This window comes from Phyllobates terribilis, unplaced genomic scaffold (genome assembly GCF_046119375.1).
Source record: "Phyllobates terribilis strain yellow unplaced genomic scaffold, ASM4611937v1 Scaffold_6__1_contigs__length_29720123, whole genome shotgun sequence".
In the NCBI taxonomy this organism is placed as follows: Eukaryota; Metazoa; Chordata; class Amphibia; order Anura; family Dendrobatidae; genus Phyllobates; species Phyllobates terribilis.
The window spans coordinates 847,264-861,978 of record NW_027362766.1 but is presented as its reverse complement, the minus strand read 5'-3'; the positions used below and the strand labels follow the sequence as shown (position 1 = coordinate 861,978).

The 14,715-nt window shown below is 50.9% G+C and overlaps 1 protein-coding gene across 3 annotated transcripts in view; it reads right to left on the bottom strand.

Annotated features, from left to right (window-relative positions):
- The window catches only part of ASPDH (aspartate dehydrogenase domain containing), a 198,433-nt gene that overhangs the window by 21,918 nt on the left and 161,800 nt on the right, over positions 1-14,715 (bottom strand). For all 3 annotated transcript variants that reach the window (XM_073637239.1, XM_073637240.1, XM_073637241.1), the window contains 2 exons: positions 10,078-10,162; positions 7,994-8,143 (listed from right to left, as the gene is read on the bottom strand). In XM_073637239.1, the coding sequence (XP_073493340.1) occupies positions 7,994-8,143; positions 10,078-10,162 (235 nt within the window). The remainder of the gene's footprint in view (positions 1-7,993; positions 8,144-10,077; positions 10,163-14,715) is intronic.

Sequence of the window (14,715 nt, the reverse complement as noted above, 5' to 3'; positions counted from 1 at the left end):
CTCTCCTGATGAGTGTAGCAAGGCGACTTCCAAATACATGTTTTCCAGTCTTCGTAAGGTTCACCCCATCTCTAGCAAGTAGTCCATCGTATAGGTAATTCATTCCGTGGTCCAGAAATCCAAATCCTTGTTGACTGCACCATCGACGTAGCCAGTTGTTCACCTGTAGAATCTTATTCCACCTCATTGTTCCATGGCCATCCACTGGGAGGATGGATGAGAAGACCACCTGCGCTCCCAATTCTTTCACTTTCTTGCCTAAGTCTTCAAAGTCACTACAGATGGTTTCCAGGTCCTTTCTTGCGGTGTCATTTGTCCCCACATGTATTAGCAGGAATGGGTAGTGATCTGTAGGTCTGAAGAGTCTTGATATCCTGTCAGACACATCTTTAATTTTTGCTCCTGGAAGACACCACATTTCTCTTGAGGTTATGTCTGGTCTGCAGATAGCGGCCTCTGTTCCTCTTAACAGGGAATCCACCATGACCACCACTCTCCGTTTTTTCTTCACAACTTTCTTCTTTTTCCATCCAGGAGGATTCTGAGGGCTTACAAGGTTATTCATTGCTGGCAAAGTGTTATTTTGCTGTATTTCTTCATGGTTCTCCTGCGTGAGAGCCTGGTACTGGTTCCTGAGCAGTATGGGTGCTGACTGCCTCTCGATCCTCCAGCTTCTGTGGGTCACATGCTTCCATTCCTCTGTTTCCTCAGGTGCAGTTCGAATTTCTTCTCTTTCTGAATCATGAAGAGATAATTCTGCTCTGTCTAAGAACTCTTCACCTTCCTTAATGATTTTCAAGGTAGTTAACCTCTCTTCTAGATTTCGCAACTTTTCCTCCAACAGGGACACAAGCTTGTGTAGCACCCTGAGGATTCGGCTGCTACAGGGGTATTGCACCTCAATCCAGAGGTGTGATATTCCACTCCCGGGTAAGGATGGAGTGTGGATCTGAGCTCGGTAGGCTGCATGCACTACACACATCCCATTTCCGAGGAACAGACCAACGGTACTCCCACTTAGAAATGTGCAGGTACGACCGAGTCTGTTCCTGGCTGGAGTGGGAGGGGGGTGGAACACCCCAAGTAGTGTAGGGGCAGATAGGGGGAGCAGCCTGAGTAAAGATAGGAGCTCATTGGGTGCTGGTCACCTGAGCTCACACATAGAGGGTGTATATAAGGTGGGCACCAACTAAGAACAGGGTCAGTTGCAGCGAGAAAGTCAGGAGCAGAGGAGAAGAGAGACCCAGAGTGAGAGAGGAGAGAGAGAGAGACTCAGAGGCACAGAAGGAAAGGACTCTGAGACCCCAAATCCAATCCACGGGTGAAGAGTCGGCATCAGGGTACCGGAACCCAAGCTGGTGGGGGTAAAAACACTCCCCAGCCAGAGACCGGAGACCGTGGGCAGCGTTTGCCACGGTCACCCACCACATCCACCACGAAGGCATACCACGAGGAGGGTCAGGGAACCCAAGGCCAAGGGTCTCCCAACAGAAGGCCCGAGGGAGCTGGACCTGGGTGGATCAATAGTGGGGACGGCCAGAGAAAGGACTGAAGGAGAGCTCAGGGTCACGCTCCGGACTTATTTGGGAGTTGGCTGGATCCAGAACCTGGTGGACGCAGCACGGCTCGGGAGGTCACTCGAAGCTGGAGTGACCAGAACATCAGCAGTGAGTAAAACAACCTAAACTGCATAACCCGACTCTGTCTCTGATTGCCGTCTACACTGCATCACCACAACTCCCATCCTCTGCACCTGATCCCCTGAGGCTATACCCCACCCGTTGGGGGTTATATCACCAAAGCTGCACCTACACCACCAGCCTCAGCGGACCCTGCTGCAGCGGCGGCCACAGTGACCGCAACACAACGGGTGGCGTAGTCGACAATAAAGAACTTATAACATCTGTAGGACTGCCACATACAACTCAGTTTGACACCCTGGGCACGGACCGGGTCACAGCCACTCGGAAGACTACAACTCCCATCTGATCCGGCTCCGGATATTCCCCTAAAGAATATGGCCCAGGGGGGGCGTCAACCTTGGCGTAGTCGGCAGGATTACGTGCCCGCAACACCCGGGTACTGCGTGCCTGAAGAAAAGTGCGAGTTTACCTCAAAAAGAAGTCTCCTGTCGGTTCCGGAGGGTCCATGCCATCGGACTCCATCACAGGTCAATTCCCGCCGGTTGTCCGCCATTAACAGCTTTTTCCCGCCATCTGCAGAGTTTCCCGCCACTGGGAAGCGATTCCCGCCATTTCCAAAGGTTTCCCGCCTTGGAAGAGCGGACGCCATTATGGGCGTGCCAGAGGGTGGCGAGAGGCCACCTCCCATCGTGGGCCAGGACCGAAAATGGCGCCAAAAGTGGAAACCGCCCCCACCAACAGAGACTGTGATGCTAGAGGTGTCTGTCAGCGTGAAAGAACAGCCCCTGGAGCTGACAATCACCCAGTGGTCCCGGGACCGCCCTCGAAGGGGGAGGAGACGAAAGAAAAGAACGAAGATGGGTGCCGTCTGGAGCAGTCTAGAGCGAGCGCACCCGGAGGCAGGAAGCCTGGAGAGGAGTAGCAGAGAATCTCACCCGGAGATGGCGAGAGAGCAGAGCAGCACCGGCCCGCTGGCCAGGAGCCTGCTGGAAGAAGAGCAGAGCAGCACCGACCCGTTGGTCAGGAGCCTGCTGGAAACCGCGACCCCACTAGGCCTAGTGGAGGTCCTTGCACAGCTCCCCCGAGACCGGGAGTGTGCACAAACTGCCCTGGAGGGCCTCGCACGGAGGATGGCCCGGGTACAGCGAGAGACATTGGCGGAGTGGAGCCGAGAGATGGCCCAGCAAACCAAGACCCGGAGCACGCCAGCCAAGATGAGGAGACAGACCGCCTCTGAGGATGGCGCGGGAGGACCCAAGGCCGGAGACGGCGCCGAGAAGGGAGCCGAACGCATGGAGGCAGGTAAAGGGGACGTCTATACCCCAAGCCGGGACACCGCTTACCTGCCCCAGCTCCCCGTCGCAGAGCCCGAAAGTCCCCCTGCTGTGCCCGAAAACGCCATGTCACTGATGCAGACTAGGCCCCAACCGGAAGCCGCCGCCGCGACCCCTGTGACGTCACACGCCTCGACCCCGAGCGTGACCAAGCAGGAAGTACCTCCAGCCTGGTCGCAAGGCCTAGTACCCCCGGGCGCCGCAATACCAACAGCGCCCCCTACCTCCGCGGAGCCTCCGGCCTGGCCGCAAGGCCAGGTAGCCCAGGGTGCCGCCGTCCTAACGGTGCCCTTCACCTTCCAGGTGCCCCAGGCCTGGCCGCAAGGCCTGGGCAACCCGGGCGCCACCACCACCGCGCCCGCACCCGTAAAACCAAGGGTGCCGCGTCTGGGAGAGGACTTGTTTGCCCAGCACACGTGGCCGGACGGGCAGCCTTTCATCTGGCCCCAGGAATATTACGAACTGGAGCACCAGAGGAGAGTTGGGGCCATGTGTGCACCCCTGATTCCGGCTCCGAAGCCCGTGATAAGGATCTCGCCCCCGCTTGAAGAGACCCAATTTGAGTGGGACCCCACCGGAGAAGACCTAATGGGGTTCACTCAAGAAACCAGGGCAGCTGCAGCGGAGCGTGCTGCGTGCTGCCGACAGCAGCTCGAGGAGTTTGCGAGGGAGCGGAGAGAGAGGCGGGTCCGGGAACAACAGGCCCAAATAAGGAGCGCCGAGCAGAAGAGCCGAACCAGGAGGGACCCCCGTGCAGCGCACAGTCCCCGCACCACCGGGACTGTAATTAAGTTCAACATGCAGCATGGGTGGGGCTTCATCAGAGACCACAACACCCCCGGCGACGTCTTTGTCACGCGCAGAGATGTGGAGTCCCATCTGCCGGAGGGGCACAGAGGTCGTGACCTTTATATCGGGGACGAGGTCACCTTTACCCGGCACAAGTGTGCCAAAGGACCCTACGCCCTCCATGTGCATCGCCTGACGGAGGAAGAGCTGCGATGTGAGGAGGAAGAACAAGAGGACCCGGACGGGTCTGAAACTAGAGTCGAAGGTAACAATAAAGAAAGAGCAGGAGGACGCCGTTGTTAAGTACAGCGAAGCAGGTGCTGTATATAGTTGCCCGTCGGGGCACCATAAACTGAAACTGTTGCTGCTGCTAATATAGTCCCCGTTGGGACCAGCTGAGTGAACTGTTTACCCGTTTACCCTTAATCCCACAGGCTGAGGACTGTGAGCAGCCATTCCCTTCCCCTCCTTAACTGGCCGAGGACTGAGAGCGGCCATACCCTTGTAAATAGTTGCGCGTCCTAAAGCGCCCCCTACCGGTTTTATAGGAAGACCATTTTCCTAGAGACTGTCGCACTTTACCCGGTCACACGTTGCACAGTGACCGGAGGAGGAGCCTGAGACGACGAGAAAGTTTTATCTGCTAAGATATGTTATTTATATAATGTTTTATATGTTTTATATGTTTATAAAAATTTGTATGTTTTGGTGTTTATGTCTTACAGCCCGAGGACGTGCTGTGATTTACCAGGGGGGAATGTAGCACCCTGAGGATTCGGCTGCTACAGGGGTATTGCACCTCAATCCAGAGGTGTGATATTCCACTCCCGGGTAAGGATGGAGTGTGGATCTGAGCTCGGTAGGCTGCATGCACTACACACATCCCATTTCCGAGGAACAGACCAACGGTACTCCCACTTAGAAATGTGCAGGTACGACCGAGTCTGTTCCTGGCTGGAGTGGGAGGGGGGTGGAACATCCCAAGTAGTGTAGGGGCAGATAGGGGGAGCAGCCTGAGTAAAGATAGGAGCTCATTGGGTGCTGGTCACCTGAGCTCACACATAGAGGGTGTATATAAGGTGGGCACCAACTAAGAACAGGGTCAGTTGCAGAGAGAAAGTCAGGAGCAGAGGAGAAGAGAGACCCAGAGTGAGAGAGGAGAGAGAGAGAGACTCAGAGGCACAGAAGGAAAGGACTCTGAGACCCCAAATCCAATCCACGGGTGAAGAGTCGGCATCAGGGTACCGGAACCCAAGCTGGTGGGGGTAAAAACACTCCCCAGCCAGAGACCGGAGACCGTGGGCAGCGTTTGCCACGGTCACCCACCACATCCACCACGAAGGCATACCACGAGGAGGGTCAGGGAACCCAAGGCCAAGGGTCTCCCAACAGAAGGCCCGAGGGAGCTGGACCTGGGTGGATCAATAGTGGGGACGGCCAGAGAAAGGACTGAAGGAGAGCTCAGGGTCACGCTCCGGACTTATTTGGGAGTTGGCTGGATCCAGAACCTGGTGGACGCAGCACGGCTCGGGAGGTCACTCGAAGCTGGAGTGACCAGAACATCAGCAGTGAGTAAAACAACCTAAACTGCATAACCCGACTCTGTCTCTGATTGCCGTCTACACTGCATCACCACAACTCCCATCCTGTGCACCTGATCCCCTGAGGCTATACCCCACCCGTTGGGGGTTATATCACCAAAGCTGCACCTACACCACCAGCCTCAGCGGACCCTGCTGCAGCGGCGGCCACAGTGACCGCAACACAACGGGTGGCGTAGTCGACAATAAAGAACTTATAACATCTGTAGGACTGCCACATACAACTCAGTTTGACACCCTGGGCACGGACCGGGTCACAGCCACTCGGAAGACTACAACTCCCATCTGATCCGGCTCCGGATATTCCCCTAAAGAATATGGCCCAGGGGGCGCGTCAACCTTGGCGTAGTCGGTCACTTGCATTTCTGGCATGTGAAGTTTGGCTTTTCCACTGGCAAGTCTGTGAACATGTAGCAGGATATGCAGCTCACCAAATGGCTCCTGGACTCTTCCATGTTCTTACTGTTAATGTTCTGAAAACAGTGAAAAAAGCTTCAAAATGCGCGCGCCTATTGGCGCGCGGTTTACCGATGTCCTCTTTTCAGCTCCAACAGCCAAAATCCAGTGTTCTTTGAGCTCGCGGAGACTCTTCACTTACCCCAAAATGCAGTGGGAATATGCAAATTATCTCCTCAGGACTCCTCCCCTGGCCATGGCACCTCCAGCAAACAACCTCACCCGTAGGGACCTTGGGCACCACCTCCCACACCCCTTTGGACCTTGGATGCCCTACCCTCTTTTGGGCCTCCGCCCCCTGCTGGAACGCCTAGTATGGAGTGGGCTGCCTTCCCAAAGAACCTTCAACCCCCTGGTATCTTTCGACAGTCCGGTCAGTTCATTGGCATTCCGGGAGTCACTCTGGGCAACCCAAGTCTGTATGGGCCTTGGTAGGGAGTGCACAAACTGGTCCATTACCACCCGCTCTATCATCTGAGCAGGTGTAGAGGACTCCGGCTGCAGCCACTTTTGGACCAGGTGCAACAGGTCAAACATTTGGGAGCGAGGTGGTTTGTCCCGGTGATACGCCTAGCGGTGAACCCGCTGCGTCCTGATTGTCAACCCTAAGCGTGTGAGAATCTGACTTTAGCTTGCCATACTCTTTAGCATCCTGCAAAGCTAAGTCATAGTATGCCTTCTGGGGCTCTCCCGTCAAGTATGGTGCCAGTACCTCTCCCCACTGCTCTGGTGGAAGTTTCTCCCTCTCGGTGACCCTTTCAAACACGGAAGGCCTCAACATCATCCCCCGGGGTCAATTTCTGCAAAGCCCGTCTTATCGCCTTCCGGACATTGGTGTCATCAGCCGGACTTGGGGTTGGGGCGCTCATCCTGCCCTGGATCTCGGTTGCCAGAAGCTGCATCTGCTGCTGTTGTTTCTGCTGGTGCTGCTGGATCTGCTGTAATAACAGCCTGTTGGTCTCCTGCTGCTGCTGCTGCGACTGGACCAAGTGTTTCAGCAGGTCCTCCATTTTGTCTGGCGAAGCTTGCTGGCTTGCGACAGACTTGACCCAGGACATGCAGACCTTCCTGTAGCAGTCACACGTCTCTGTTGGGAACGCTGCCCGCACATCTAACACAAATTGTAGGGGTTACACTCACTTGGGTGTGACGGGAGGAAAACAGTGAGCATGTTCCTTTAAGAGTCCATTATTGCTTCATAAACCAACAAGCAAGAAAAGAAAACAGACAGCCTTCAGGAAAACAAAGTAAAGTGTCCTTAGCAGGTCTCTGCTTAATCAGTCCTGTGGGCACACAGGCTGCATGACGTCCAGTATCCTGGCTCGGTCTGGAGACAACCACAACCAGGAGGCCTTCTCCCTCCAAACACAGAGACCATGTGGCCAACAGCAGCCTCCATTGTATAGGCTGGTAACCACACCCAGGGGTGAGGTATGTGGGTAGCTGGACCCGCCCATCTCTCTAAGCTACCCGTAACCCGGTCCCAGGTGCACCAATCAGTCCTCTTAGTGCATGCGTGCACTAGAGAAAACACTCCGAGTTACATCCCAGAGACCAGCCATCTCTGGGAGACATAACTCACATCGATTACGTGATCTTACAATATATATATTATTATATAGTGATGACCAATGTACGTCTACAACATCAAGTGCCTGCAGAGTATAGGAACTACTACCTATAAATGGCCACCAGAGGGCAGCTGAATATCACAGTGCTGGAGCAAAAAGGGCTAAACAAGACAAATGTTATATTATAAAGATTCCTAGGCAGATTCTCAGGCAGATCCGCGTCCGGCCCATAGTCCTGAACAGCTCATCCGAAAAAGACATCAGATCGCAGATATCAAGATGTTATTTTATTCAGCTCCCTATGACCCGTGTGCCCATATAGACGGCTTTGGTGGGACCATCTTAAGATTCCCTTTAACTTCTTACATGGCAGCACTTACTTTGTCCCATGAATGGATGATCACACAGCCTTGGCCCTGCTATTTGTCTCCATATCATTGATCCCTGGCATTACCGTCTTCCACCACCAGGCGGAGCATTTATTCAGCTCATAGGTGCTATGTGCCTGGAGTGACCCTAGCGGCCTGAGGGTCTCTGTGTCTGAGTACAATTATTCCATAGGAGTGTGAACAGGGTTTATATGTCCATCCATAACTTACTGTGAGCGCTCCTCTATCTGCCATCTTCATGATATCTTCTCCACCCCACAGTGCTCCGCTGGGAATATAAAGGGTGTGACCAGACATCTTGGCTCGTCCTCTTAGTCTTCTCTCAGTGTCTTCATCAGCTAATGCTGTGGGGGATCCAACCTGGCAAAATGAGGGGACAAAACTTTAACGGAGTCCATCTCTAGAAGAAAGATAAGGATCTGTTGAGTTTTGGCCGTTCAGCCATGGATATTTGTATAGATATGTTGTGCCTGCAGCTGGTTGGTGGCTACTTTGCATTCAATATGGGCAGGCGGAAAACTATGCTTAGTCTCTAAGGACTGGAGCACCTACAAGAAGCGATATCTTCACCTGTACTGGGCATCCCGTGCACATACTGCATATTCCTGGCTCACCAGACAGATCCACAATATATATGAGAAAAGGATTAATTTGGGTACATTGAGACTGCGCTTGCATTGGATGTTGGAGAAACGTGTTAGAAGCAGGGCCGCCATCAGGGCATTACTACCCTTACTGGTGTATGGGGCCCGGTGAGCAGAAGTAAAGAGGGGGGGCCTGGACTGGGTGAAACACGCTGGCAGCGTGTCTTACACAGTCCAGGCCAGCCTTCTTTTGCTCCTGCTCATTGGGACCTAGGGGCAGGGGTGGGTTGGGCCGATCCATTACTCAACTGAACGTGCGTCCTCGGTCCAGTTTAAATATATTGCCGTGCAGGAAGCCACCGGCAATAGTTAACAGCTGCCAGATAATCAGAGGCCGACAGCTTCTGTAGGCACGCACTTCGCTGGTATGACGTCACTACCATGCGCTGGTGCGTCAGCGCCATATATGAAGAAGGAAGAGGATGCTGCTGGACCGCGGCCAGGTAATAAACATATCATTTTTTTTGTGAAAAGCCAAAATATGGCGGACATGGAGACATGATGTGGGGCCAGGAGGATGGAGACGTGTTGAATTTGGCGCCAGGAGGATTATTATTTATTATAGCGCCATTTATTCCATGGCGCTTTACATGTGAAAAGGGGTATACATAATAAAAAAACAATTACAATAATCTTAGACAATAGAAGCATTAACTGGTACAGGAGGAGCGAGGACCCTGCCCGCGAGGGATCACAATCTACAGGGGATGGGTCAGGATACAGTAGGTGAGGGTAGAGCTGGTCGTGCAGCGGTATGGTGGAGCGAGGACCCTGCCCGCGAGGGCTCACAATCTACAGGGGATGGGTGAGGATACAGTAGGTGAGGGTAGAGCTGGTCGTGCACTGGTATGGTGGAGCGAGGACCCTGCCCGCGAGGGCTCACAATCTACAAGGGATGGGTGAGGATACAGTAGGTGAGGGTAGAGCTGGTCGTGCAGCGGTATGGTGGAGCGAGGACCCTGCCCGCGAGGGCTCACAATCTACAGGGGATGGGTGAGGATACAGTAGGTGAGGGTAGAGCTGGTCGTGCACTGGTATGGTGGAGCGAGGACCCTGCCCGCGAGGGCTCACAGTCTACAAGGGATGGGTGAGGATACAGTAGGTGAGGGTAGAGCTGGTCGTGCAGCGGTATGGTGGAGCGAGGACTCTGCCCGCGAGGGCTCACAATCTACAGGGGATGGGTGAGGATACAGTAGGTGAGGGTAGAGCTGGTCGTGCAGCGGTATGGTGGAGCGAGGACCCTGCCCGCGAGGGCTCACAATCTACAGGGGATGGGTGACGATACAGTAGGTGAGGGTAGAGCTGGTCGTGCACTGGTATGGTGGAGCGAGGACCCTGCCCGCGAGGGCTCACAATCTACAGGGGATGGGTGGCATCCCTGGTCAGAAGTGACCAATGTAGACCTTCAATGGATGCCACGGTATAGGGTTAGGCATATAGGTACTAGTGGCATTCATCTTCTATGGGCTCCATCGTCTATATTAGAGGTATAGATTTTTTGTGCTGAATTTGCAGGATAAAATAGTTGTCTATGAAGCATCCCAGCAGAAGCTAAATGCAGCTTCTCATTGCCCCCGCTGAATAAGGAACCATAGATGTGAATCCCAGCATCTACACAATATTCCTAAAGAAGTTCAAAGAGGGATTTACCAGTAGATTTGCTGCAGATATGAAGCGTTCTCCAAATCTTCTGGTTATAGATGGATGCGCCACCTCCACGATCAGATCCGCTGCTCTGGAAAGACGTACAATGGAGAAATAATGGCGCTATTTTCAACTTTTTTTTTTCCTTCCAAGAGTCACAATTTGTCAATCTATGTTTTCACAAAAAACATACAACTTCTTGCTTGGCACAAATCCTGTAGATTAAATCCAATGAAAATCACCTAGTAGAATCTAGTAGGAGGAGGAAGACATCACAGATCTTACTCCCAGACTACAGATTTTCGTGGGCCCCGGGCGAAAGAGTCTCAGTGGGCCCCTTTAACCCCTTTACCCCCGAAGGCTGTTAATGACCGGGCTAATTTTTACAATTCTGACCACTGTCACTTTATGAGGTAATTACTCTGGAGCTTCAGCAGATCCCCCTGATTCTGAGATTGTTTTTTGTGACATATTGTACTTCATGATTGTGGTAAAATTTCTTCTATATCACTTGTGTTTATTTGTGAAAAAATCAGAAATTTGGCGAAAATTTTGAAAATTTCGCAGTTAATAAATAACATTTCCCTCATGTCTACTTTACATCGGGACAATTTTGTAACCAATTTTTCTTTGTTAGGAAGCTATAAGGGTTAAAAGTTGACCAGCGATTTCTCATTTTTGCAACAAAATTTACAAAACCATTTTTTTAGGGACCACATCACATTTGAGGCGACTTTGAGGGGCCTCTATGACAAAAATAACCAAAAGTGACACCATTCTAAAAACTGCACCCTTCTAGGTGCACAAAATCATATTGAAGAAGTTTATTAACCCTTCAAGTGCTTCACTTTTTGGAATGTGGAAGAAAACAATGAACATTTTAACTTTTTTTTTCACAAAAATGTTTCTTTAGACTCAATTTTTTTTTATTTTCGCAGGGGTAAAAGGAAAAAATGAACGCCAAAATTTGTCCTACAATTTCTGCTGAATGTAGAAATACCCCATGTGTGGCTGCACAGTACTGCTTAGCCATACGTTGAGACTCGGGAGGGACGGAGCGCGATCTGCCTCCTGGAGCGCTGCATGGGCCGCAAAACGTCCCTTGCTGATGACACACGGATGACATCCGTGTGTCATCCGTGTGACACATACCGGCACCTGTGAATCAGCATACAGTTAGCGCTGTTCCCAAGCGCCGGGTGCTGAACGCTGCCCTCATCATTGTGCCCTGCCAGCACCGCGATCAGCGCGAGCAAGGGACAATGATGAGAGTAGTAGTGTCTGCCCCCACTGTGTCCTAATGTAAAAATAATAAAATAAAAAAATCCTTATACTCACCTGTCTGAAGATGTCACCCACTGTAATCCACATGACCGATCACGCAGCGGAGCCGGGGAGAATGACTTGCTCCAACGAGCAAGCCCCGGATCTGCGCTGATCTCAATAAGTGACAGAACACCACTTGCTGAGCGCAGCTCCGGGGCCCGCTCGCTGGAGCAAGTCATTCTTCCTGGCTCCTCAGCATTAGCAGTCAGATGGGCTACAGCAGGGGACATCTTCGGACAGATGAGTATATACAGAATAATAAGCCTTATATAATGCTCCATACAGAATAATAAGCCTTATATAATGCTCCATACAGAATAATGGACCCCATATAATGCTCCATACAGAATAATGGACCCCATATAATGCTCCATACAGAATAATGGACCCCATATAATGCTCCATACAGAATAATGGACCCCATATAATACTCCATACAGAATAATTGCCATATCACTTGCCATACCCAACGCTGTGGCTGAAAATGTGATTCATAGAGTAAAGAAAGCACAGAATACAATGGACCTAAAGGAAGTCAAGGTAGGCTGGCGCCCAACCATCATCCCTGCAAACCAAATGGTGGGGGTGAGGTGTGGAGTCCGGGTAGAGCCGGGAAGAAAAGTCCAGAAAAGACTGTTCGTGTCAAAAGACTCCTCAGAACTTCCAGAAGGCCTAGTTCAAGGTGAGACTGTGCTTACGCTTCCTACTAGTGGGTTTGCTCGAGTGACAGTACCGGTGATGAATACTACGAAACACGAAATTAGACTGGATCCAAAGACTGTGTTAGGTCTCATTGAAACCGTTAAAACGGTAATTCCAACCAGTGTGAGACACGCCCAGGGGTCTACCGTGAATTCAGTCTCCCCACCAAGGAACAGGAGTTGCCCAGGGGAGGAAATTGCATGACCCACCTCGGAGTCCTGGGATCCCCCAGTACCCCTGGAACATTTGTGTGCTGAAGATATAGCAATAGCAAAACAGATGCTGAGAGAAGAGTGTCATGCATTCTCTAAAGATGACTCTGATATAGGCTGTATCCCATCGTCGCAGTTGAAAATCAATTTGAAAGACACGACCCCAGTAACCAGAAGTTACATGTTTGTGCCGAAACCATTACACCGTGAAGTGAAAGAGTATTTGCAAGATCTAATCAATAGACGTTGGGTCCAAAAGTCGAAGTCGTCTTATTCCTCTCCTATTGTTTGTGTTAGGAAGAAGGACGGTATGTTGAGACTCTGCTGTGATTACCGGGAACTAAACCAAAAGTCAGTACCTGATCGGCACCCGATACCAAAGATCCAAGATATGCTGGATAGCCTATCAGGAAGTATCTGGTTCTCTGTCCTCAATCAGGGTAAAGCCTACCATCAAGGGTTTGTTGAAGAGTCCAGTAGACCCTTGACAGCATTCATCACACCGGGGGGGTTATATGACTGGATACAGATACCGTTTGGGCTCAGTTCAGCTCCAGCAGAATTTCAGAGGAGAATGGAGACCTGTTTGGAAGGATTGAGGGACGATATCTGCCAGCCGTTCTTGGGTGACAATGTGGTACACAGAAAAACCTTCCGGGAGCATGTTGAACACGTGAGGACTGTATTTCAGGGGTATCAACAACACGGTGTTAAGTTGACCTCAAAGAAGTGTGAACTGTTCAAAAGACAAGTCCGATTTCTAGGGAAAATTGTGTCCAGAGAAGGATATACCATGGACCCAGCAGAAATCGCTCTGGTACTGGCCTTAAAAGACAAGCAGCACTCTACAGTCAGGGAGCTGAGGCAGATCTTAATATTCCTCTCCTACTATCGTACTTACATTCGGAACTTCTCCAGGATTGCCGTCCCGCTACACCTCCTCTTGGGGACGACGACAGAGTCAACAACACCCACGGAGAAAAAGAAGAATGTGGAAAGGACCAGGCTTAAAAGAAACAACGCAGTTTCATCTCAACAGCCCATTCTCTGGACAGCAGACCACCAGGAGGTATAGGAAGAACTAGTAGACTACCTGATAAAACCACCCATCTTGGAATATCCTGATTTCAACTTACCATTTGCTCTTCATTGTGACGCTTCTTAAATTGGTCTGGGAGCTGCCCTGTATCAACATCAAGATGGAAAATTGAGAGTAAGGTTCTAGAACGTTGACAGACGCCGAGAAGAATTACCATCTACATTCTGGAAAATTGGCATTGAAATGGGCTATCTGTGAACGATTTAGAGTTTCTCTCTACTACAGCAAAGAGTTTGAGGTATACACTGACAACAACCCTTTGACCGATGTCCTCACTACAGCCAAACTGAATGCAACGGGTCAGAGATGGGTCGCTGAACTAGCTGACTTCAATTTCAGCATCAAGTACAGGCCAGGAAAATGCTTTGCGGATGCTGACGGATTGTCGAGAATGCCACTAGAGTCTGAGGAGTTCATGCAAGAATGCTCGGAGGAAGTCAGTCTGGAAGCAATTGAGAGCACTACCCAAGCAGTGCAAGCTTATCAAGAGTTAGAAACACCATGGTGGTGCCCGTTCACTGTGGAAACCACCATAAATTCGAGAGAACAAAATCATCCCCTGTCCATTCAACAACTTCCAAAAGGAAAAATCCATAGAGCACTTTATGTGGACCAAAATTGGTTTCCAAGTAAACGAGAGAGAGAGATAATGAGTCACCAGCAGTATCTGTTTTAGTTAAAGAATGGACGAAGCTCTACCTCAGTGAAGACGGTATCCTGTATCGTAAAGGAGAACAAAACCGGCAGTTGATACTACCCAGAGTATTCCGTAGGTTGGTCTCCAAAGAGCTCCATGAAAACATGCGACACCTGGGAGTGGAAAGGACAACCAACTTGATCCGTGAATGTTTCTTCTGGCCTTACATGCAGAGAGATATTGAGAGGTACGTGACCAGGTAGTGTGTGTGTCTGAAAGATATACGTCCCAACACATCAACCCGGGCACGTATGGGCAACATCCCAACTACGTATCCGTTTGAGATGGTCTCAATAGACTCAATAGATGGTCTCTGCAATCAAACCTCTGCTTTGGGCAATACAGGTAAGTATAGATTTATTTTTCTATCACCTGTATGCCCATAGTAGAGGTCTGATATTGCCCAGGGGGTGACAGATTCCCTTTAATAATGGGAACAACAAACCATAGCCGACTGCTGGCCCTTTAAGAATAGTAAGGCTGTAAAAATAGTGTATGTGACTTTCACAATCCCTCCTTCATAAATTAAACAGGATGTGTCTGATGATGTGTCACACACCACATGGCCAGATAAGGTAGTAAAATGTTAAAATGACATTTCCTGGTGA